Raw genomic sequence first — 25,529 nt, 5'->3', positions numbered from 1 at the left:
AAAATTATACAAACCTACCTAAAAACATTTAAAAACAGTGAGGTTTGAGAAAATAATTTAGTACAAAATATTCGTTTTCGGAGATTTGGCTGTGTGTACTGATCTGTTGGGTTTCCGTATGGCACGCAAAGACCACTTAAACCATATTTGGCAGTGGGGAAATATCCTTGCCAAAACCACACAACTCAGCTCATAGCCAACAGGACAGGAGTCTCCCTGCACTCTTAGATATACCTGATATTTGACAACCAATATTAGCCTGGTATTACCAGGGAATATCTGGCGAGGGCGGTGTTAATAGCTCCTGAATGCAGAGTATGATGGATGCCACTTAAAACAAAGCATGCCTGGCCCGAAGGCCTAACGTTGCCATAGAGGTAATCAGATGTTATATAGGCAAAAATAAAGGGCCTTATTCATGAGGCCTTGCAGCAGTTTTGAGCTGCGGTTTCATCACTTTTTGTGACGCATTAGCGGCGTAAAACATGCCCCTTGTTACGCCCTATTTACAAAGTGACGCATCTAAGCAGATGCGTCACTTTGTAAACCACTGCACTACATTATACCTGCATCAGGTATAATGTATGCAGGGGGGACATTCCCACACAAGTAAGCCTCGTAGCAGTGATGCAGTGAAATCTATGAGATTTCACTGCGCCACTTCTAGGACGCAAATGCGTCAATATCTTACGCCTGCCTCACAGCAGGTGTAAGACTGACGCAGGCCCTTTCACATGAGGCAAGCTCTTTTGTGACTCACTCCAGCAATGCGTCACCTTTGCGCGTACAAATACGTCAGGAATACTGGCATATCTGTAACTCCTTGCGACATGATGCGTCATACAGTAAATACAACGCATCCATCATATCGCAAGGAGAGCGCACTGAGGAGTGATGCATCGCTGCGTTCACGCAGTGGTGCGTCACTTCTCATAAATGAGGCCCAAATTTGTCAGAATTTTTGGGGAAAATGAAATTTCTTACTCAGAGTTGATGTTTTGTAATTTATAGATTTAGAAGATCCTGGGATCCATTTCTGCTGAAGCCAGTGGACAGTGAGGAGGAGAAAACCGAGTGGTGCCCTTTGTTCATTAACAACCTGATCTGTGTCCTGCTTGGATTGCTGGTGTGTGCGCTAGGCTTTTTCAGTAAGGTGAGTTCTAATAACCGTGAACAACAAATTCACAAATCTGACTTTTTGGAGCTGTCTTTCTTACTCAATTGCCATTTTGGCTTATCGTACTATGATAAGATTTCACATTTATTAAAAGGAAAGCACAAATACACCCATGCAGGCACACACACATACACACACAGACACACACACACACACACATACACACACACTGACTTTACAAAATCGGGGGTATATACACCACACCAGCAGCGAACACACAGGTGAACTCTTGTACATTTAAAACAAGTGGTTTTATAGTTTTTCCGGTTCCCACATACAGTCAACATTTTGATTTTTTGGACCAGAGTAACAAACCTTTTTCCAAACTTACATTCAACTTAGGTTCACAAAATAAATATATTATGCAAGGGCAGCACAACCCAGTTGTAGGTCACAGCCTCAATGTTTGGTAGAATTCATACATTTAGAATTAGGGGACGGCTTGCTGTTGTTCTAATGAAGTTTTATATGCAGACATGTGTGAATACATATTAACTCATGCATTGATATTCACATACTCTGTATATCACCTTTATTGTGCAAGATATACTAATCAATATTTCTTTAGTCAGTAAATAAAACCACCATAAAATAGTACAAATACAGATAATAAGATCGAGTTAAAAAACAAACAATGCAGTTGCTTATAACAACAAGGCAAACACAAGGAGATGATGGACGGAGTGTTGAAACTTTTCAGACACTCACCCCAGTCACATATCTGGGTTGAATCCATCACCGTTTCTTAGCTCACTTCGCAACCCCACTTTGGACCTAACCAAATATAAATCAGTCTTGACCCTGTGCCTCATGGGAACAGTCAATCCCCCGAACTACCAGGCCAGGTCCTCTCTGGACGGGTAACAAGCATCCTGAGACCGGTTTCGGGTTAACACCTCTGATCAGCAGGCTAGCTTGAATCCAGTGGCAAAGTGAGCAAGGAACTCACGTCAGGGCATACCCTGCCAACTTAGTACGAACAAAGCAAACAAAAGGAGATAATGGACAGAGTGCTGAAACTTTTCAGACACTCACCCCCAGTTACAGAACTGGGTTCGGTCCATCATCGTTCTTTAGCTCACTTCACCACCCCTGTTTGGACCCAGCCATATGCAAATCAGTCTTGACTGTGTGCCTCATGGGAACAGTCCAGCCCAAACTGCCGGGTGAGGTTCTTGCTGGACAGGAAACAAACATAATGGGACGGGTTTCAGGATAACACCCCATATAAGCTATGTTAGCTGGAACCCAGTGGCAAAGTGAGCAAGGGACTCACGTCTGGGCATACCCTGCCAACTTAGTACGAACAAAGCAAACAAAAGGAGATGATGGACAGAGTGCTGAAACTTTTCAGACACTCACCCCCAGTTAGAGAACTGGGTTGGGTCCATCATCGTTCTTTAGCTCACTTCGCCACCCCAGTTTCGACCCAGCCATATGCAAATCAGTCTTGACCGTGTGCCCCGCGGCAACAGTCCAGCCCGCACTGCCAGACCAGGTCATCCCTGGACTGGAAACAAGTATCCTGGGACAGGTTTCGGGTAACACCCCTCATCAGCCAGGCTAGCTTGAATCCAGTGGCAAAGTGTGCAAAGGACCCACTTCTGGGCATTCCATGCCAAGTTAGGGCAAACAAAGCAAACACAAGAAGATGATGGATAGAGTGCTGAAACTGTTCAGACACTCACCCCACAGTCACAGATCTGGGTTGAATCCATCATTGTTCTTTAGCTCACTTCGCCATCCCAGTTTGGATCGAGCCATATGCAAATCAGTCTTGAGAGTGTGCCTCATAGGAACAGTCCAGCCCGAACTGCCAGGCCAGGTCCTCCCTGGACTGGAAACAAGCATCCTGGGACCGGTTTTGGGGTAACGCCACTCATCAGCCAGGCTAACTTGCATCCAGTGGCGAAGTGAGCAAGAGAACCACGTCTGGGTATACCCTGCCAACTTAGAGCAAACAAAACAAAAACACTGAGATGATGGATGGAGTGCTGAAACCTTTCAGACACTAACCCCCAGTCCCAGATTTGGGTTGAATCCATCATTCTTCTTTAGTTCACTTTGCCACCCCAGTTTGGACCCAGCCATATGCAAATCAGTTTTGACCCTGTGCCTCATGGGAACAGTTCAGCCTGAACTGCCAGGCCAGGTCCTCACTTGACCGGAAACAAGCATCATGAGACTGGTTTCGGAGTAACACCCCTCATCAGCCAGGCAAATTTGAATCCAGTGGCAAGGTGAGTGAGGGACCCACTTCTGGGCATACCCTGCCAACTTAGGGCAAACAAAGCAAGCACAAGGAGATGATGGATGGAGTGCTGAAACTTTTCACTCTGCCCCAGTCACAGATCTAGGTTGAATCCATCATCGTTCTTTAGCTCACTTCGCCACCCCAGTTTGGACCCAGCCATACGCAAATCAGTCTTGACCCTTTGTCTCATGGGAACAGACCTGCTCGAACTGTCAGGCCAGGTCCTCCTAGGACCAGAAACAAGCAACACTCTACTGGTTTTGGGGTGACACCCCTCATCAGCCAGGTTAGCTTGAATCCAGTGGCAAAGTGAGCAAGGTACCCACGTCTGGGCATACCCTACCAACTTATGGCAAACAAAACAAACACAAGGAGATGATGGGTGGAGTGCTGAAACTTTTCTTATACTCACCCCCAGTCCCAGATCTCGGTAAAATCCATCATTATTCTTTAGCTCTCATCGTCACCCCAGTTTGGACCCAGCCATACACAAATCAGCCTTGACCCTTTGTCTCATGGGAACAGACCTGCACGACTGCCAGACCATGTCCTCCCTGAACCGGTAACAAGCATCCTGGGGCTGGTTTTGGGTCAACACCTCTAATCAGCCAGGCTTTCTTGAATCCAGTGGAAAAGTGAGCAAGGGACCCACGTCTAGGCATACCCAACCAACTTAGGGTGAACAAAGCAAACATAAGATGATGGACTGAGTGTTGAAACTTTTCAGCCAATCACCCCCAGTCACAGTTCTGGGTTGAATTCATCATTGTTATTTAACTCACCTCGTGAGCCCAGTTTGGACCCATCCATATGCAAATCAGTCATCAACCTCTGCCTCATGGGAACAGTCCAGTCCGAACTGCCAGGCCAGGTCCTCTAGCCTGGCTGATTAGGGGAGTTACCCCGAAACAGGTCCCAGAATGCTTGTCTCCCGTTCAGGGAAGACCTGGCTTGGCAGTTTGGGCTGGACGGTACCCATGAGGCACAGGGTTAAGACTTATTTGCATATAGCTGGTTCTGAACTGTGGTGGTGAAGTAAGCTAAAGAATGATGATGGATTCGACTCAGATCTGTGACTAGGGGTGAGTGTCTGAACATTCTCAACGTACCTTCTATCATCTCCTTGTATTCGCTTTGTTCGCCCTAAATTGGAAGTGTATTCTCAGACATGGGTCCCTTGCTCACTTTGCCACTAGATTCAAGCTAGCCTTGCTGATGAGGGGTGTTACCCCAAAACCGGTTCCCTGATGCTTGTTTCCGGTTCAGGGAAGACCTGGCTTGGCAGTTCATGCTGCACTGTTCCCATGAGGCACAGGGTCAAGACTGATTTGCATATAGCTTGGCCTGAACTGAGGTTGGAAAGTGAGCTAAAGAATGATGATGGATTCAACCCAGATCTGTGACTGGAGGTGAGTGTCTGAAACTTTCAGCGCTCCATCCATCATCTCCTTGTGTTTGCTTTGTTCGCCCGAAGTTGGCAGGGTATAGCCAGAAGTGAGTTCCTTGCTCACTTTGCGACTGGATTCAAGAGAGCCTGGCTGATGTGGGCTGTTATCACGAAACCGGTCCCAGGATGCTTAATTCCAGTTCATGGAAGACCTGCTTGGCAGTTCAGGCTGGACTTTTCCCATGAGGCACAGGGTCAAGACAGATTTGCATATAGCTGGATATGAACTGAGTTGGCGAAGTGCGCTAAAGAATGATGATGGATTCAAACCAGATCTGTGACTGCAGTTCAGGGTCTGAAAAGTTTCAGCGCTCTGTCAATCATTTCCTTGTGTTTGCAAAAAAACAAGCAACACACAAAACAATTAAGCAGGTCTTGATTCCTTCATTTCCCAGAAAGCCTGTAAAAAAGATAAAATAGTAAAAATTACCTGTACCGTGTTAATACAACAAGGCAGGTCTAACTTGTTTAAAATGCAATGGTTTAAGCAAAGGGATTAAAAAACACTTCCTCTGCCAACTGTTACTGGAGCAAAACTTTGGAAAGTGAAGCAAATCATATGGTAACACGTTGTTGCAGCCACAGTATTCCGTTCCCCCCGGCCGAACCCACCCACGTGAGGAAGCCCAAAAAAATTCTGCTTTTGATTAAACCTGAGCCTGCCCAATAAATACCTATCATACAGTGAGTGAAACATGCCCAGGAATGGCTCCAAACCCTGTAGAGTTTTTAGAAGCCTAATGCCCCTAACTAATGGCTGCTGGAGTTTAAGACTTTCTCTCTCCAAACGGGAGCGAACCAGAAACAGTCGGTTACACTCCCCAGCTCGAGAGTGGAGAGATCTGTTGGATTAAAAAAAATATCAGGCCTACCCAATGAAAAAAAAGATGCCTTAACATGGGCTACCCATGGAATACTCAATGCCTGGTCCAAGGACAAGCAGTCCTCAAGAATCAGGCAACTAAACTTCAGCTCCTCCCTGCTTCAGACTTTTATGCAGCACAGAAGCGGGCTTAGGGTGATTAGGTCGGAGACGCAATCAAGTCCTAGTTTTGCGTGCACAGAAAAGGCCGGGGTGGGCTACGGGACCTGGACCAACTTGTGCAAGAAGTTGTCCTCAATTGTCTGGATAGGGTCTATCTTGGTGTAACCCGCAGACCTCACTAATATATCGCAGCTGTGCAATACACTAAGATTGATATATTTTTAAAATATCCCTCTGTACCCTTGAGCCAAGCCTCTGTGCAAAACTAAAAACAGCCTCAGTGGTTTTAACAGACTCTGAACTTTTAGCCTCCACCAGGGGTTTTCAGCTGTTTTTGGCATTAAATAAAACTCTCAAATTGGGGAAGGCATTGACTTTGGACAGGGTAAAATGTGATACCTTGAAGGTCTTGCTTCTAGTGGATTTGGGGCCCACTACCATTACATAAGATTTAGAGAAATTGACCGAGCAGTCCAAGAGCCTGTGCAAGACACATACTTAGCTGGTAGTAAATCCAACCCCTGCGCAATCCGGGCCATCAGGACCGCATCGTCCGCATATAGTAATATGGGGAGGAATCTGTTCTTGATCCTAGGGCAGTCGGCCGCCACCGAAAGAAGAGCAGATTCTAGCCTATTTCGCATACACAGTAAACAGGAAGGGTGATAGTATGCATCCTTGGCGAAGCCCACAGCTCGTTGAGAATGGTCTTGTGCCTGTTCCTCTGGAAGAGAAGCGCCCCAAGGCAGACATTGTTGAGTGCAGATCAGCTAGAAGTGCCACAATGCTAGAATCGTCCCCCAGTTCACTAGGTAGAGCTCACAGTTTACCTCGATTTACCTTGTCAAAAGCGGATATCAGGTCCATATACGCAAGATGTAGGGATTCTTCCTGAGCCAACGTGTTTTTGTTGATAATTAGATGGAGATTAAGGCATTGGTCGGCTGTCGACCTCCCCGCCCTAATTCCAGATTGGACGTCACTTAAGATGTTATTATGTTCTGCCGATTCAGACAACCTGTTTAAAACTGCCCTCCCTAGAACCTTAACGGAGGCATCCAAAAGTGAGATTGGCCGATAGCATTGTGGATTCTCTTTGTCCCCCTTTTTGAATATGGGGACAATCACAGCGGTAGACAGGAGGGTGGCAACACCTCCTGTTCAGCTGCATTTAAAACCTGTGTTGATAGAGGAGCCCAAACCTCAATGTTAGCTTTAAACAAGTCTGGCATTATGTTATCTGGGCCCGGGGCCTTGTTACTGGTCAAGGTGAGAATTCCCTGTTGGATTTCATCTAAGGTGAAAACCACTCTGTTGCTGGTTTTGTTTAGTCCCCCAGGGGTTTTACCAACCACTGACTCCTCGTGGCTATAGATGCCTTCAAAATGAGCCACCCAGTGTTGCTCCGGAATATGATGACATAAAAGCAGGCCAGAATTCTCTGAAAAATAGGGTCTGTTTACAACACTCCAAAAAAGGCAACTCTCCCCTGTGTCACCGGCTTGACATAGCTCTTTCCAGGCTACCTCCTGTAACTTGTGTCTACACTCCTTTTGTGCCGCCTTGAGAGCCGCCTACAATTTTTAATTAATTGCCTGTCCCTCAGGGACTGCTTCAACACTGCCTTCAAATTGGGCAAGGATCATGGGCATTCCCTGGCAACCATTTTGGGGTTTATACTTTCCCTGCACTAGTGATTGTAACCATCAAGAGTTTGCTAACCCCCAAGATTATGCCTTCACATGCCTCCAATACCTCCCTCCTCCCTGCGTCACTATCCAAGCATGTGTTAAAATCAGCGAGACTGGAAGAAAAAAGAGACTTTTGTAGTTGCAGTGGGTCCACCTGGGCCCACTTCAGCCTTCTCCCTTTATTCATAGCAGACAAGCTTGTAAGGGCCACCCTTGGCTGTGGTTTTGGGCCCACGGCAATGTCCAAAGTTAGGGCTCACATACGCTTTTTAAGCTACCTTAGTAACACTCACAAATTTACCTCTGTCGCAGAGCAAGTAGACTTAATGCTTGTCACCAATGAGATTCTGGTACATCAATTAGGTTAATGAGCTGAGAAGACCAAGTTTCTTTATGTTCCACTAAAATTGATGAATGAATGGCCAGTGAAAATGGATGGGTTTACGCCCCACTGAAAGTAACAGCGCATGAGTGCGAGCCTCACTAAAATCATGTTACCTCTCCCCTCCCAAAAGCCTAAATCATGTGTTAATGTCCTGAAGACACAGACAAAGGATGAGTTGTGATGAGTCTAAATCTTGACTTCTGAAATTTTTGGTGATTTGGGTGTTAACTGTACCCCTGTGCGAAGTTTGCGAAGTTTGCACTACTTCGCACTACACAAATTGCACGTAGCACAGTGCAAACACGCGTAGCGTAGCGGTCATTTTTTGCTTGCTCTCGGTCCTCAACTTCAAGTTGGCGATCGCGAGCGAGCAAAATGACATCCCAGCAAGACTTTTTCCTCGTTAGCGATCAGCAACATAAAGTTGCCAATCGTGAGCTTGGAAAATAAACCGCAAGATTCTCAACGCGGGGAGGTAAGGGTTCTCATTGCGAGTGGTCGCGTATGCTCCGACCGCTCGCGATGAGAAACTACCAGTCCGCGTTGAGAAAGCTGGCGCTTCAGTAGAAATCTACTCGAGCGGCAGAAAACGACCACTTGCACTGTGCAAGATGCGGTTTGCACTGATTGCACAGTGCGGACAAGCATCCGGCACTGTGCATTCAGTCCGAACAGCATTTTGCACAGTGCACTACGCAGTTCGCGTAGCTCACGAAGTGCACTTCGCGTAGCTACGCATAGCACTACTACGCGAACTACGCCCAGGGTTAGTTAACTGTTGCGTGTGTCTGAGCACTGGCTGTGATGTTAGTATTAAGATTCACATCAGAGTTCATGATGGTTTTTGCTGTATAAAACGAAAATGTATCATGTCTTGTGTTCCTGTGTTTCCATCCATAGGAAGATGTATTGTATCCAGATGTGTTCCCTATGTTATATCATGTTTTTGAATTATAAATAACATTCAATTATTTTAAAATGATGTAACATTAAAAAATATATATAAATTAGTTAATACTTGTTACATTACTTTCTAAGAGCTTCTATTATAAGTCCCAACCACCATTATTTTCTAAAGGAGGGTGTTGCAGTGCTAGTGGTTGGCCATGTGTGGTGCTGACTGTTTTGGGTCTTTTTACCTGTAGTCCCTATAGAGGGGCAGTTTTTGAGTAGAAACAGGCTTATTCTTTGTGTATGGTTGCTCCCTAAACCTTTCCCTCTCACTCCCGTAACACCTCTTTACCACTTCCTTAACTCATATAATTTGTCCTTAAAAATGCATCATTTTCCAGCCACTTTTTCATGTCCCCTCCACATTTACAACTAAAACAAATGCCCATGTGTGCGGATATCTCGGCAGTCGGGCCAGAGATCCTTGCACATAAATGATAGGAGAGAGGGAGGCATAGGCCTCAGCATGTAGGTCAGTGAATCGCATTTTTTAGTAAATCTTTAGTACTATTATTTTACAACTAAGTGTACTACAAAATGCAGTTTGTGAATAGGCCCTATAGTGCATATTTTCTTTAGGTCCATCTTTTAGAGAAAAGTGTGTTCCAGAACCCACTAATATCTAAATGTATTTCTGGCAGTACCTGACAGGATTGATCGTTACTTAATGCATATTATTTCCCGGTATATCCTGGAAGATGAGTGGGGCACAGGCTGTCTGTCTTCCCAGCTCCAGTTTGTAAGTCGGTCAAAACCTGGACTTACCGGATGGCATCATGAAGTCTAACTGGGCTGTATTTAGAGGTAGCTTAGTAAAAATGTGTTAGTGTTATGGTTCACTTTGCGTATGGAGTAAGATATCCTTCTTAGTCAATTTTTCAAAGAGACAATTTAAGATGTGACATGATTTTTAGCATTGCAATTGGGTGACTAGGTATGCCTACTGTATTCATGTGCATGCACCTTCAAGACAAAAGAAGATTCAAGACATATTTAATGGTTGCCATGTGATCTCACACAGCTCACTTCTCTTCTCCTTCCCTTCCTTCCTAAGGCTTCTTTCCTGTTGATGGTCACCCTGGCCGGTCCAAAACCCTTGCACTTTTCCAGAAAACCTCTTGCTCTCCTCATCATTGGAGCTATGCTGGTATTTCCCAATCTGTTGACACTTGTAAAATGCCTTTGGACAATGACGTTCAAAAATTCGAAGTTCCCAAGCTGGAGTGCTTTAATAGTGGTAAGAACTGTTTAACTAAAACAATCAAAATAAAATTAGCATGTTTCTATGAGCATCCTCGTCAATTAGTACTCTTCCCTCCAAATCATGCTGCAGCAGGAGGAAATGTCTAGAAGTTGCCAGATTTACAACCAAGGGTTTCCCGCCTGACAAAGTTGTGTGATCCTGGGCAAATCACTCCTCTCTATGCTCAGGTCGATTTTCTTCCAATTTGCGCTAGAGGAACATTTTTACATTTGGGGCATTTGTGAAGCAATATTGAATGTTAGATCGGGAAATTATGGTGTTGGAAAGAAAAGTAAAAACAGACCTCAAGTAGTAGTTCTTCTGTGAGGAGGGCGGACTCTAGGAGGCTAGAGCGGCCTCAAATTAGTTGATCATCAAATATGGGAGAAATATTTATAACTGTCAAAGGCATTTTTGGGGGCGGGGGCTTGGGTGTGTATTTCTACAGCTGCATTTAGAATGTTGATCCATTTGAAGCTCAACAATGAAATAGGCAGACACATGAATTAACATAGGCTAAATAACTGGTATGGGGTGATTAGATGTGTTTAGGCCTTTCTATTTGATTTTGTGGAGCTCGATTCTCAAAATGTTTTAAGTGTGTTAAGTTCTGTAGCAGATGGAAATGGTATCTGCGCTCTTCAGGACATTGCATCATCATCACATGTAGAAAGAGTCTGTAAATCTGCATTAAAAACAAGCAAGTGAGTCACAAATCAAGTCTCACATGCAGAAGTATCATTTACTCATGTAGAACTGTCGCCACACCAGGACATTTTCCAGGCTTGTAAGTGATACCTACAGGATAGGTTGTGGTGACTCAGAGTAGTGGGTAGGAAAATGCAATGAAATTGAGTTGAACAACCACAGTAACAAATTCTCAAACAGGAGTACACCCTAAATATCGACCACAGAATATTTCCGAGACATAATATCGCGGCAGCAATATTAAAAAAAATATCGACAGGTAAGTCCATATTTGCCATACCTAACGCCAAATATATGTACCTAGGCAGTACAAATATCTTCAAGGTATGTAGATGTGGAGTTAGAAATAGTGAAACTGTATTTCCGTATATTCACTTAACTTTTGATATAATGTCCTTCAATATTCTGCACTCGTTATTCTTGCATTAGAAGGGTCGATATTAAGTAGTACAAGCCTCAAACATTTGTAATGTCTTTCTCTTACTTTTCTTACTTTCCAAACTTACCACAAAATGTTCGAGATGTACCATGCTTTCACAGGCGTTCTTTTGAGAAACGAACGACTTTTCTGATAAACCGTTTGCCATGTAAAGAAACAACATTAGAAAGGGGTTCCAGAAACTGTTGATGGCACCAGTGAAAGACTGCTTTGATGTCAATCAATCAATTAATCAATCAATCGTCATTTGTAAAGTGCACAGCCACCTCGTTTGAGGGGCCTCGGCGCTAAGAGCAGGACTAAGGGAAACACCGGCCAATAACACTACACCTGACTAAAGAGCCAAGGGCCATATTACCAACAACCAGCGATAATTATCGCTATGTTGGTTTAGTGGCGATATTTTTATCGCCGAGCTGCGGCGATTTTTATCGCTTAGGAGCCTTGATATTATAAAGGTTTATCTCCTAAGCAATAAAAATCGGCCGAAATGCATGAATATCGCTGAAAAGTCAGTGATATTCATGCATTACCGAGTTAATGCTCTTAGCCATGTTATCCACCTACCATTGGATAACATGGTTAAGAACTGCTCAGGGGCTGGTGTTAGCTTTTGGAGATAGCGATGTTAGCGACTGTTTCCAGTCGCTAACATCTTGGCACGCCCACTTTGAATGTCATTAGTGATAAATATCACTGACATGCAAAGCGGGGCCCAAGATGGTCGCTATCTCCTACTAGCTGTCGCTAACTGGTGTTAGCGACAGCTAGGTAATAGGGAGATAATTTTATCTCTGCTTTCTTGGCTTTTAAAGCCAAAAAAGCGTAGATAAACCCCCTTGATAATATGCCCCCAAGTTTTTAAGACCTTCATAAACTCCTGTTCTGTCTCTATCAGGCGCAGATGGGTTGGCAATGCATTCCAAAGTTTAGGAGTCCTTACCCAGAAGGACCTGCCACCTTGTCGAGTCTTGGCATATCATGGGACGTGGAAGAGTCGGAGATGATGGGATCTCAGGGTCCGCTCCTGTCGATATGGACTGAGCCTCTGCTTGAGATAGAATGGGCCAGTGCCACTTGCGGCTCTAAAAGCAAAAGTCATAGCCTTCAACTCTATCCTCCTAACCACAGGGAGCCCATGTAGTTGCCTCAAGTGAAGAGAGATATGGTGCCAGAAGGGTACCCAGCGAATTAACCTCTGAATTATCTGTACTCTGTGAATCAGGTAAACTGGGAGCCCCAGTTATAGGCTGTTGGTATAACCCAACTGATAAGTCACCAGAGTGTCTATGTCACTTGAACAATTAGGACAGAGGTTTGCAGGAGTGAATTCTTACACTGGCTACCTCTCCAACTTCCACAAATGGTGAGCAGTAAGGTTAGGCAGTGAAAGTCCGTACGTGAAGAGCCTTGTGAGTCTAACAACTGGTTCTGAATAGTATTCTGGCTTACATGGCTAGTGAGTGACGTTCCTTTAGCACCTGTGATATGGGGGTGAATTCCTTCTTTGGATACGTCAGGCAAGCTGTTGTGTTGAAGATATAATTTACAATGTTCCAACAGGAGGTTTGTCAATTTATATTGAAGGGCTTATGCCTATCATTTGTGTATATTTCAGAATTTCCTGTAATTTTCAAAGATTACTAGGATCACTCTTGAAAAGATGTAGCGGTTACAGAGTCCTATGAGTATTCACGTGCCTCAACATTTAAGTATACGAAAATGCACCCCTTTGAGAATATCCTTGTCCTAACATTTGGGCATGTCCTATTGTCACTGCTACTGCAAAATCAGATTTACTGCTGCTCTTGACAGGAATTTAAGCTGTTTCAAAGGTGAGAACCTACCTTGGACAGTTTTCTAAATACCCACAAATTTGCAGGTTTAGCCGTATTTGCCACCATTTGCAAGCATCTCCACTCTGGAATTTCCACAACCTGCCACTGTAAGAAGATTTATTCACTCAGAAAATGTTACCTTTCTCCCAGAATTTTAAGTGTGAGCAAATGTATGTACAAAGGCAAATACCGGAATGTTACCCTTGTAATGCTTAGATGAGCCTCTTATAAGCAAAAACAACTTGGAAGTTATTAATGCAGGTTTGCTGGTGTGTGCCCACAAAATATATCTTAAATCTTTTCAAATGCACTTTATGGATAATTTCACAACCATGTTTAAACACAGATCACGTTTAGAAATCGGGAGGTATGCAATCATGATGCATTGAGCTGGCTTGACTTATACAAATCAAAAGGTGTCTTTTGGTCAGAGAGAACTGAACGGGTTTGAGTCTGCTCAAATAAGGGTTAAATACGGCATACTTAGTCTAGACTTGAATCCCCCTCGGGAGCAGCATATCAGTGATGTCATTGATTCCACCAGATTCGAATTAGAAATTCGAATTGTTTGTATCATAATTTGAGTAGAGAACTTTGAAATTTACCCATTGCCAATATAAATTTCATCTCTTTTTAAGTTTCCTGGCTTTTAGTGTCCCTACTCTAGCACTTCAAAAGGTAACATTAACCAGGTGTTGTGTATGCATTTCTAGCCAGTTTTCGATGTGTTGCTGTCCATACCATAAAGGAAGGCCCAAATTCACTGTTCTTCACACAGATACATGTTCGTGAAAATTGCAGCACTGCGTTCGTGAAGGCAGAAAGTGCCTCAGTGTCAGATTTAGTAAGTCGCCCGCCAATGATGTCATCGGCCACACTCACTGGAAACCAAGCTGGTCTGCATCACACGGAGCCTTGTGCTGCGGTGCAAAGGAGACTCTGTGGTCTCTAGCCTAAATTCCTACGCACACCATCACAGACCTTAGATATGTAAGATTTATGCTATAATGTTATACACACGTTACATGTAGGTATAGCATTCAATATTAACCTTTGCTATACCCAGGGCTCGAGTCGGGGTACCAATCGGGTGGACGGCGTCCCCCACTTATTTTACCGGGGGGACGCTGTCCCCCCTGCCAAACAGCTGGACTTCACTCTTTTGCCTCTCTGGGACGAGGAGCTCGGCACCCTTCGTGACGTCACTTCCTGTCACGGCGTCACTTCCGGTGACAACGTCCCCCTGGCTTCTTGTTTTTACGACTTGTGCCCTGGCTATACCTGTCTTTCATTAACATTAGGTTTTGGGACAAAGATAGATTACGCTATTTAGTAAATCTGGCTTTGCCCCAAAACCTAAGGCATTTGTGTTGGCCTGCCCCATATATTCGCTCCCTGCATACATGAGCAGGGCAAAGGTGTTAAGGGTTTGAGCACAGCGTGAGGGTCAGCTTTCAGTCCAAAATAGCTTTTGTGCCAGCAAGTTGATCCTTTGATGCTGTTTGTTTCTCTTTCCAAAGCTTTAACTGGTGGTGTAACAAAACCTTAGCCCCTCCCCGCGCCTCCCCCCATTGTAAGGAATGCCAAGGGCCCCATTTTTTTTCTACCACCCTGTTATTCCCTCTGCTCATGTTCAAATACTTAACCACTGCAGCATTCTATCTACGATATCAACAAGGCTTTTGGCAATACAGTTAACTTCAGAGAGCTCAACATACTCTTCGGTCCGCAATGGAAGGGCATACCAAAAGTTATTTTCTGTGCCATTAACTTACGAATTGACGTTGAGGGGGTGCCTGTATGCATATCCTTGCTCTCTAAGAAACCTATATCATTTCAACAAAGGGGCGGCTGTTGACATTTGAAAGTGGTGAGTGGTGAGGCGTAAATACTGCACTGTGGTGAGCGTGCGTAGTGAGCGTGCCCGACCCCCTTACGGGGGGTTCGGGAGGCTTCTCCGCCGAGAATTTTTTTTAAAAAGAGTGTGCAAATGGTGCATTCTCAAGCAAATTTGAAAAAGAGGTGGCTCGGCGAACACATCTCTGGGAGTAGCCAGACAAGTCTCTTTGCACTTGCACAGATACATCACTCTCCCTGAATTCACAAAGGCACACTACACTACTCTCCCTCCACTCATAGACCCATTACTCACCCTTCCCTGGCACATCACTAAGCCGTAAGCCTGCATTCACCCATCCACATCACTCACCCTGGACTTACACAGGCACACTTCTCAACCTGCACTCACACAGACACCACTCACCCTTTGCTACACTGCACTCAATAGGTTTAATTTATAACAAATACAGCCGGCCTAGGTATTTGTGATACGACTTTAAAAAAATAAAATAATCGATTTTAACGATAATATACAGAGAATTCCTTCAATTACATTGCTCATGGTGACCACAATGTGCCATATATACAAAGCATTAAACAACAGTGGAAATGATAACACCCTTACAGCATTCGGATTCGCTCCCGCAAAAATGTACTCATTCCAATGTTTGTTTTATGGAAAATAATTATTAAAAAAATAAAGTCATGTAAAACAGGAAACAGACAAATTCATTTACATGTGCGACATCATAAAAGCGAATAGAGATATCCTGCTTGGATCATAGCTATGATGCAGCAGTCAGCTGCAGTGCTTCATGGCTTCCAGCCATGTACATTGCTTAACTATTTATGATTTTAAAGTGCCTGCTGCAAGTAGCACCAACAGGATTAAATAAAGCAGAGCAAATCTCAGAAGTCTTTGTTTAAACACAAACACAATACCGCAGTCCATCTGCCTCTCCAGGTGCGTGCACTCCTGATATAGCACTGTCCTTTATAACCAAGTATGAGGCGCTGAGCAGGAGATATGTTTAATATCCTGATTACCAGCTAAAAAGCGGGCTGCTCTCAGTGTGTCAAAGTGTGAAAAGGAAAATGCCCTTCAAATACTGCGATGCGTGAAAATCAAACTACTAACTGGAACTTTTTTTTTAATCAAGGTATTGATAAATGGCAGCAGCTGACATACAGAAGCTATATGTAACACTTTCTACACAAAGCTAGTTTAACCTTGGGCGCTCTTGAAACCCTCGAATAATCATTGGCGTTGAGTGTGAAGGAAGCACCGGGCAAACTAAACGCCATTTTCAGTAAGCAGCAAGTTAGTCAGGTGAAGTTAGGATGTTAATTTAAACTTGACATGAAGCAGTAAACAGATCCAGTATTCCACAGATTCTGTAAACCTTGCGTAGACAACTCTGCTTGCAGTAATAGTTGATAAGACGGTGTTCTTATGAGATGTTGTGTACAATAAATGAAAATGTCCTTAACACATTCTAGAAAAGTCAAGAAGACGAGTGTGATGTATAACACTGGCCTGCATTTGTGTTAACTTTAGATGAAACACGTCATAGAAACTGAGCTGGCATTAGTGCAGCTTGTGGTCGATTCTAGTGGTTACATGTCAACTGTTAATCCTTTCACCACTTCTGGCGTCTTACCCAACAGCACTGTCTATGTGCATTACACGGGTTGTAACTGAAACTGTAAGCCCTAGAATGCACTAAAACAATTAGCTAACAAGCCCAGGCGCCGCGGGAAGGAGTCATTCATAAAACGAGAGTTCTTAGTGGGTCTGTTGCCAATCTCTAGATGGACTACAACGTTCGGCAACGTGTCTGATGCTCAGAGTAAATCAAGCGCGCGCTGATATACTGACCGCCACTATGAATAGTTGTGAGAGCTGTAATGCAACACTGTTTACCAGTGAACATGTACGTTTCACTGTTTGCACTGCAGGTCCCGAAACAACATTTTGCCTGTTCATTCAGCTACACTTGACATTATAATGACCACCTACCACCACTTGTGCTATGTGACACAACCTTTGAACAGAATGGTTCTAGATACTGCCACGGAGCTTCATTTGACGGTGGAAGTCAACGTGCCACAGAAAATGATGATTTACACATTCGTGGCTCGCGGGGGTGGAATGGGGGTGGGGGGTGTCGCGAGGGGGGTATTAAAATACATTTAAAAAATCCTACCTGAGGTGAGGTCCTGAGCAGGTCCGCACCGCCCTGGGTCCGTTGGCGCCTACAGCCCCTCTCAGCCAATCCTGATGCTGCCAGCAGCGCCAGGATTGTCTTAGGGCACGGCTATTCTTCGCCCGCAGCACGCTCATTAGGAGCCCGAAGGGCTCCTAATGGGCATGCGCAGCCAAGTCAAAACACAAGTGCGCATGAGTGGGCACGGTGCAAAAATTCGCCCTCCGTCCCCACTCATGCGCACTTGTGTTGTGCTGCTGCCTGTTGCCCCCCACTGGTCTGACAATCATTTCAGTCAACATGACGCCAGACCGCCCACCCCCATCAGTCTCTGAAGATGCTGGGCGGTCCGACGTCATGCTGACTGACATGATTGTCAGTTCTCCCTTGGCTCTTTGAACTTAAGTAAACTGAGAGTTTACTTAAGTTCAAAGACGCCGAGGGAGCTGCGGGCGCCCCCACTCCCCAATGGACGCACCGCCTGTTTCAACCCTTAACAAAAGGATCGAGAATGGGGCTGCTTTTTGAGCGACGTGCAGATGCAAATGAAAGTCAGTCAGCAAGAAGTGAGGATTAAGTTTTCCTCGTCGCCAACTTCCCCAGTTATTTAAAACCTAAGGGGCAGATTTACAAGCTCCTTGCACCACTTTTGCGTCATTTTCCCTTGTTAAAATGACGCAAAAGTGGGGCAAGGGGCTTGTAAATCTATCCCTAGGTTTTTTCCTCCTCATGCTCAATTTCCTAACTCTTTAGTTTTCATTTTATACAAAAAAAGTCCACATGGTGTAGTAGGCCACTAGTGAAAACAGAGCGGTACAAAAGGGGGTGGTGATGGACGGAGCATCTGAACCAATCAAACACTCACACCCAGTCAACAGTTCTGGGTTTAATCCATCACCGTTCTTTAGCCCACTCTGCCACCCCAGTTCAGACATGGCCATATGCAAATCAATTTGACCCTGTGCCTCATGGGTACAGTCCATCCCGAACTGCCAAGCCGTGCCTTCCCTGTACCGGAATCAAGCTTCCAAGGACCAGTTTCTCGCATTTCAGCCGTCTTCAGCCAGGCTTGCTTGAATCCAGTGGCAAGGTGAGCAAGGGACTCACGTCTGAGCATACCCTGCCAACTTATGGCAAACAAAGCGGTACATCACCACCCCCTTTTGTACCGCTTTGTTCGCCATAAGTTGGCAGGGTATGCTCAGACGTTGAGTCCCTTGCTCACTTTGCCACTGGATTCAAGCAAGCCAGGCTGAAGACGGCTGAAATGCCAGAAACCGGTCCTCGGAAGCTTGTTTCCGGTCCAGGGAAGGCATGGCTTGACTGTTCGGGCTGGACTGTTCTCATGAGGCACAGGGTCAGACTGATTTGCATATGGCCATGTCTGAACTGGGGTGGCAGAATGGGCTAAAGAACGGTGATGGATTAAACCCAGATCTGTTGACTGGATGTGAGTGTTTGATTGGTTCAGATGCTCCGTCCATCACCCCCCTTTTGTACCACTAGTGAAAACAAGCATTCTCAATGCATTAGGTCTCGCATTTGGGAGAGTTTAATCTATTGGCATTGTAAATGACAATGCCTTTTTTTGTGTTTTTAAACCCAACACACATATAAAAGGCATTGTTATTTATAATGCCAATAGCTCAAACTCTCGCAAATGCGAAACCACTTTAATGGTTGCCTTGCCCTATCTTTATACGCTGCTCGCCGTATTCAGGTTACAGTGAGCAGTGTCTAAAGAAAGGGACACAGCCAATATTAAAGTGAAAGCGCGGTATGGGGCGATTTCACCCCAATAAATAGATAAATAAATCAAGGTTCTGTAACCTGTGGCTGCTAAAGTTAAAGCAGACCGCGCTGGAAAATTAAATGTTAAAAAAAGCAAAGCCACTATACTTAAAGCGGACCGTGCTGCAAATAAATAAATAAATAAGCGCAACCACTATAGTTAAAGCGGACCTGCAGGTGTTACTATTTAAAATATAAAAGCGTGCAGCATGCTGCCGTGTAGGAAAGCACATCGTCGGTTAAATACTGGAAGATAATTAAAGAAAATTGTGCTCACAGAGTAGATAAAGCAGACCATGTAACAACACAAGTAAAAAGTCCAGTCGTTATGGGAGGTTACTAATGCAGACAATGAGGTACCAAGGAGGGACTACTAAGAATATTCATGAATAAAAAGCAGGAATTTAGAAAGGAGAGTAATAGGAGCCAATTGAAAAGATGGGTGGGAAATGGGCAGAGCTTCTATTCCATACCTCAATACAGCACGCCTCACACAGCAGCGCATGTGGTGCCTAGGCTCGACCTGAAAATACTCCACCTAAGAGAGCGGAATCTGCGTCTGCGACCTCTTTGCCCCAGTGCTGGACAGAATTGGGTCTATGTGCTTTGTTGGAGGCTGTAGAACTAAGAGATTTAAGTTTGATTCCTGGTTCTCCCACTTCTGTGCAAGAACCTGGTCAATTCAATTCAAAATACTTTATTCGGTTTATACAGAAAACCATAAAAGTAAACATATCACGATAAAAGAAAAGAGTCATTCAGAATACAATATGAATTAATTTTCAGAAACAATACATTATCAATTAAAAAGGAGATACATTACAAAAAATAAAAGTTGTAAAACTACAGCGATTTGTCTAATTTAAGAGCCCATAAATCAATTATTTAACAGTATCCTTGGTATCGTCTCCAACTATTTAATTAATTCCCTCATTCTCATAGCTGTATTCAAGAAAGTGGCAACATTAAAAATGTCCCTTCTGTTGGACAACAATTGGAGATATAAAAGCGCAGGTTTCACTTGTGTAAACCCCTTGTCCTTTAACAATGGTACAATACATTTTTTCCGTATCTCCCTGAGGTGCCCACAAAAGAACATAAAGTGGGCCGTATCCATTATTGAGAAACCGTTGCAGGTACATACTTTCAGGTCTATCTCCCTAGTCCAACATGTCCTCCCAGAGATAAGTAGATGAATCTTATTTAATCTGAACTTAGTTAAAAGATATCTATGGTTGGCATTGTTGACAACTTTCAGATATAATTCTAAATCGTCATCCGATGTAACAACCAACTGATGGGATCTCACAGATGGCTTGATCAACTCCAAACCCTCTCTATTCATCCCTCTGTGCATTTTAAAGTTGGTCTTAACCCATTTTATATCTGCTTTAACCAGTTTAGATGGTTCCTCAAAAAGTTCCAGGCGTCCTAATGAGACTGCAATTTTTTTCACATAGCTTAACCATGGAATAGAGTCCCAGTGTGCTAGTCTGAGGCAATCCTTCAAGATCTCATGATTTACCTCAACCTCTTGGTTTAACCATACCGAGATCCACTTCAAAAGGGGGGCAATAGCAATTGGATCTTCTAGATAGCCCACTCCACACTCTTGGTGGACAATAAAACATGATGTCGATTGGGGGACTGAGAGGATAGACTTTAAAAATGTGTCCTCTGCCACTTGTAGCTGCTTAACATTCTTGAATCCCCATAAGTCTGCACCATACATTGCAATAGAGACGCATTTGGCGTCGTAAACTTTTAATACTGCTTCCAATGATTTTACTCCCAGTTTACGAGAAAAGCTCAAAACAGCCGAGATAGATCTTATGAATGCGTTTCTCTTCTCCACTAATTGGGGGAGCCAGGTGGATTTTTCATCAAAGACTACCCCTAAATATGGGAATTTGGATACCCTGGATAGCCTATTTCCATTGCAATGTAAGGTCATCAGCTTCCTTTGCCTGCCCCTCGTGCCCAGGGCCATAACATGGGATTTAGTATAGTTGACATCAAGGTCCAAAGCGGACATAAACTCATAGAATGAGTTTAAAAGACTTTGTAAACCCACTGGTGTGCGCGATATAAGAGCGGCATCATACGCATATAACAGAGCGGGCAGTAAAAACTTGCCTGCCTATGGAATATCTTTATAGGCTATTCCCAAAACGCTTGCTAGTTCATTAATATATAAAGTAAATAATATTGGGGCTAGTATACAACCTTGCCTGACCCCATTAGATATTCCAATTTCTCCTGTCCTATTCCCCTTCCGATCGTATCTCACTGTAGCAGTGAGATCCCGATGGAGATCAGCAAGAAAGTATACTATGTTCTCATCGATGCCCATTTTGAGAAGTAATTCCCAAAGCTTGGACCTGTTTACTCGATCAAAAGCCGAGGACAGGTCCATAAAGGCTATATACAGGCATCCTGGCTTTGCTAAGGTATACTTTCCGATTAACAATTGAAGGTTAAGGCTCTGGTCAATGGTACTATGTCCCTTTCTAAACCCGTACTGTACGGGAGCGAGGGTGTTTGTCTCCTCGAGCCAATCGGATAATTTAGATAATACCATCCTACCAAGTACCTTTACTGCAGAATCTATAAGGGAGATTGGGCGGTAATTACTTGGCTCTCCTCTGTTACCTTTTTTAAAAATAGGGACAATTACCGACTGCGACCAGGTCTTGGGGATCCCTGTTGTTGGAATTCTATTAAAAATATTGGTTAAAACTTTAGACCATGTCTCTATATCAGATTTAAAAAGGTCTGCTGGCACACCATCAGGGCCAGGGGCCTTGTTACTGGTCATTTTATTGATAGCTTCGACCACCTCTGCCTCGTTCACTTCTAGAGAATAGGAGGAAGTAGACCCCCTACTACTATTGTCGCCTCCTACGGACATGTGTTCGTAAACTAGTTTAAAATGTGAAAACCACTTGTCCTCTTGGATGGCGCAATCTAAGACATTATTGCTTGAATCTGAGAAGTATGGTTTGTTAATCACTTTCCAGAATTTTGCACTATTTTTTATAACGTCTATAGAGGTCAGTTCTACCCAGGCGTCCTCCCTAATTTCCCGCCTCCTCTGCATTACTGCAGCCTTATAAGCTTTCCTTAATAAAGCTACTTGCTTCCTATCAATAGGCTTACATTTCAGGGCCTCCTTTAATTTGCGGTTACATGTTGAGCAATTACGGTCGAACCACCCAGTAGATCCTGAGTCTTTTACTTTACTGTTATTTGTTAAGTCAATCATGATCTGGCGGCAAACCGTTTGATATGCAGCCGCTACTTCCTTGTCCCCTGCTTCCTTATCCAAACAGATGCGAATCTCCTCGCCTCTAGTGTGGAAAAGGTTGCGTGAGAAGTCCTCGGGGATGACTTTGCCCCACTTAATTCTCCGGGCCTGATCTGTGGTCTGAAGATCTAAATCGATCCTACTATTTGATCTAATTTCGGGACCATTAAAAACTCCATTAATTCGTAAAAAAACTGGATTATGGTCACTAAAATGAGACCATTCCGGGGAGTATTCTACAATGTTACTCCCTAATGTTGAACTTATAAAAATGTAGTCAATAATTGACCCACGGCCATTTCCCTTAAAAGTTGGTATATCAGGGTCATCCCCCGTCGGCAACATCAAACCATTTTCTGCAAGGATAGATTCCAACAATGACCCCTGTTCCGTATGTTCAAAGTGAGAGTCCATCTGCCCTGGAGGAGCAGAAAGATCATTAGGCGGACATTTATCAGGACATCTATGGATGTTAAAGTCCCCCAACAAAATTACATAACCATCATTCTCTGGCAATTCCATGTAAGCTGTTAAGAAAGAGTCCAACGCTGTCAGGTTACCTGTTGAGATTGCTCTATCAAAAGAATTATAAAAATTCACAATTAACACATTTTGAGCCCCTCTGCAAACAACTTTGACAACCAAACAATAAGGTGAACCAGAGTCGATCACAGTATATGTTCCTGCAATGTTAGCAGCCACTAATGTTACCAGGCCTCCTCTTGCTCTACCGCTAGAGGTGGCGACCGCGGGGAGGAAATACGTAGTATAACCATCTAAGGTAAGTATGTTATTGGTGTCCCAGGTCTCTTGAAGGGCAATGATATCAGCAGAGCCTAAACATTTCCTCCAGATAGGATCATCAATTTTGTTTCTAAGCCCAGCAATGTTCCAGGTTCCCACCTTGATGCCTCTTACTACTCTTGAGACAGTCCTATTCTCCAGTTCATGTGCTGAGCTAGTTTTTTCAGCATTACCGGTTCCAGGGTCATCGATGATTGAATCTACTATCATATCATTCATGTTTTTGGTACTGTTATTTGGACTCGTTTCTATCAAGGACACCGAATCAACACTTTTGAGTTTATCCAAATCTGATGGGATGATCACCTGTTGTCAATCGACCCAATCTAAGTCCGTCAAACATGCAAACTGGTTTGTCATCGGGACATTATATGGGTTATTTAATGTATTAGGGACCCCGGCATGACCGTGGTTATAGCCACCCAACATGCTGTTACCCCTACACCTATCTGTTTGGAATCTGGGGTCTTGATTATACCTGCCTCCTCTACGTTGGACTAAATTCCACCTCTCCTCGCTAGTCCCGTACCAACCATTGGGGTGTCTTTCCCTGATTACCTCTTGCCTCATGCTTCCTCTATGAGGGATTGGGTTTTTCAGCCAGCTCCATCTATTATCTTGTTGTTCCTTTGGCATATAGAAAAAGGACAGGGGTCTAGCCGTGACCAGGGAACCATTTTGTTTGCGAGGGTTTCTCCTACAGATGTGTTCTACAACTTGTGGGTCTTCGAAGGTCACGACTATACAGTCGCCATGTATGGTTTTCCGGTTATGTCCTACCCATGGCGTTCTTTCAGCCATTAGCATGTTGCCACAAAGATTTGGTGGTAAGGGGTGATTATTCATAAGCCAGTGACATACCTTATTTTTAAGTGTCTGGAAAGTTTCTTATTGTGAGGGGGCCAGTTCTGTTACTCCAGTCAGTATAATCACATATGGGCAAGCATCTGGAGGAAGATGGATATTGCGCCGTGTTTGATTTATTGCAGTGGGGACTGGGTCAATCTGTGGGGCAGGGATTATGGGAATACTAGAGTTAGTTTTAGCAGTGGGCTTACTTAATATATGAGTTTGTGCATGTGGACTTGTCTTATTCATCACGGGGGTTGGCAAGTTCAGAGTCTTGACCTTTGTCATTTTCCGATTTTCTGTTGCAGTATTCTTGGCAACTGGTTGGGCTTTAGTTAATATAGTGGGGGCGTTAGCGGCCCTATTGGCATAGCTACTATCATGATACCTAATATCTTTGTGTATATCATGTAGCACTTTTTCAATGCCGTTAAGTCTAGCTTCTAGGGGTGCAAGTAAATTTTTTTAAATTTCCGTTAAATTACAACCCAATGAAGCCTCTAACCCAACAACTTCCCCATTAATGTCATGATGAGACCTATCAGCTGTGATGCTATCCTGGAGAATATCCGCTAAGGAATCATCCAAAATAGTATCATCGATGATGGTCAGGGGCAGACTGACGGTATCTTGGCCATTTTTAACTGCCCCATTTATCTGACCAGTAGATTCAGTTACACAATCTCTTACCTCTACTGAGTCGGCCATGTTATTTGCTTCCTCACTGATTTGACTAGCAAGTGCGGGACGGGCTTTTTTAGCTTTAGTTATACAAGCAAATGATTGCTTACGCTTAGGGATTGCCCCCTCCCTCTTCCCCCTTCCTCGTTCATCTATACATTGTGTCTGGTTAATCACTTGGGGAATTGGTTGTACTTGCCCCGTACAGCTCTTCGGGGAGGTAGAATGCTCATCCTGAGGGTTTATGGGCAATGGGACTGAGGAGTCTATCTGACTAACATCCATAACATGGATATCAGCCACAGCCTGAACTAGGTTGGGGGTTTGTGAGGGTTTATCTGGGGTGCGTGCAACGCCAATAAGGCCTAACGACGATCTCCTTGCTATTGCTAATTCATGGGACACCCTTCTTTCCATTAATACAATGCCCTCATTAATCAGGGAGTTGGTGCGCACAATAAAATCATCTAGTTTCCCAGTCAGTTTTTTCCCTCCCGCAGCTGCCATGCTTCTGGTTTCACGGCACTCCATAAGTCTTATCAAGGCAGAACCAGGAACGGAAGTAGCGGGGAACGTGGGCACTATTACAGGGTGGTATTACAAACAAAAAACAGTAACAGCTTAATACATTAATAAGGAGATATAACCCCCCCCCCTAAACTAACCAATATGGCGCACGAAAAGGAACTATCACATAAAATTCAAAATGCGACCTCAAATCAAAGAGCCTAGGCCCAGTCCAGTCTCTACCGGCCTCGGACGGCCACAGACGATCCCGCCCTTGTCCCGGGCTTCTCCCGGCGCACTCCCGCGCGCTCCCGCGCAGCGGGTACACTGTAGACTGTTAATAGCGTGGACGGTGATTGGCGATGGGCGGTGGCGGGCGGAGCCGGCAGGGAGAGCAGCCCAGCTGGTGTTTTACAGGCACGCAGG

At 44.2% G+C, this 25,529-nt stretch overlaps 1 protein-coding gene across 1 annotated transcript in view; it reads left to right on the top strand.

Annotated features, from left to right (window-relative positions):
- The first annotated feature begins 580 nt into the window (after window positions 1-580).
- LOC144762616 (chitin synthase chs-2-like) overlaps window positions 581-25,529 on the top strand; it is a 350,513-nt gene continuing 325,564 nt past the window's right edge. The window contains exons 1-3 of the mRNA XM_078647843.1: window positions 581-609; window positions 1,012-1,153; window positions 9,945-10,127. Of these exons, the coding sequence (XP_078503969.1) occupies window positions 581-609; window positions 1,012-1,153; window positions 9,945-10,127 (354 nt within the window). The remainder of the gene's footprint in view (window positions 610-1,011; window positions 1,154-9,944; window positions 10,128-25,529) is intronic.

Source organism: Lissotriton helveticus, chromosome 6 (genome assembly GCF_964261635.1).
Source record: "Lissotriton helveticus chromosome 6, aLisHel1.1, whole genome shotgun sequence".
Classification (NCBI taxonomy): Eukaryota; Metazoa; Chordata; class Amphibia; order Caudata; family Salamandridae; genus Lissotriton; species Lissotriton helveticus.
The sequence above is the reverse complement of the archived record's forward strand: the minus strand, read 5'-3'. Positions and strand labels throughout refer to the sequence as shown.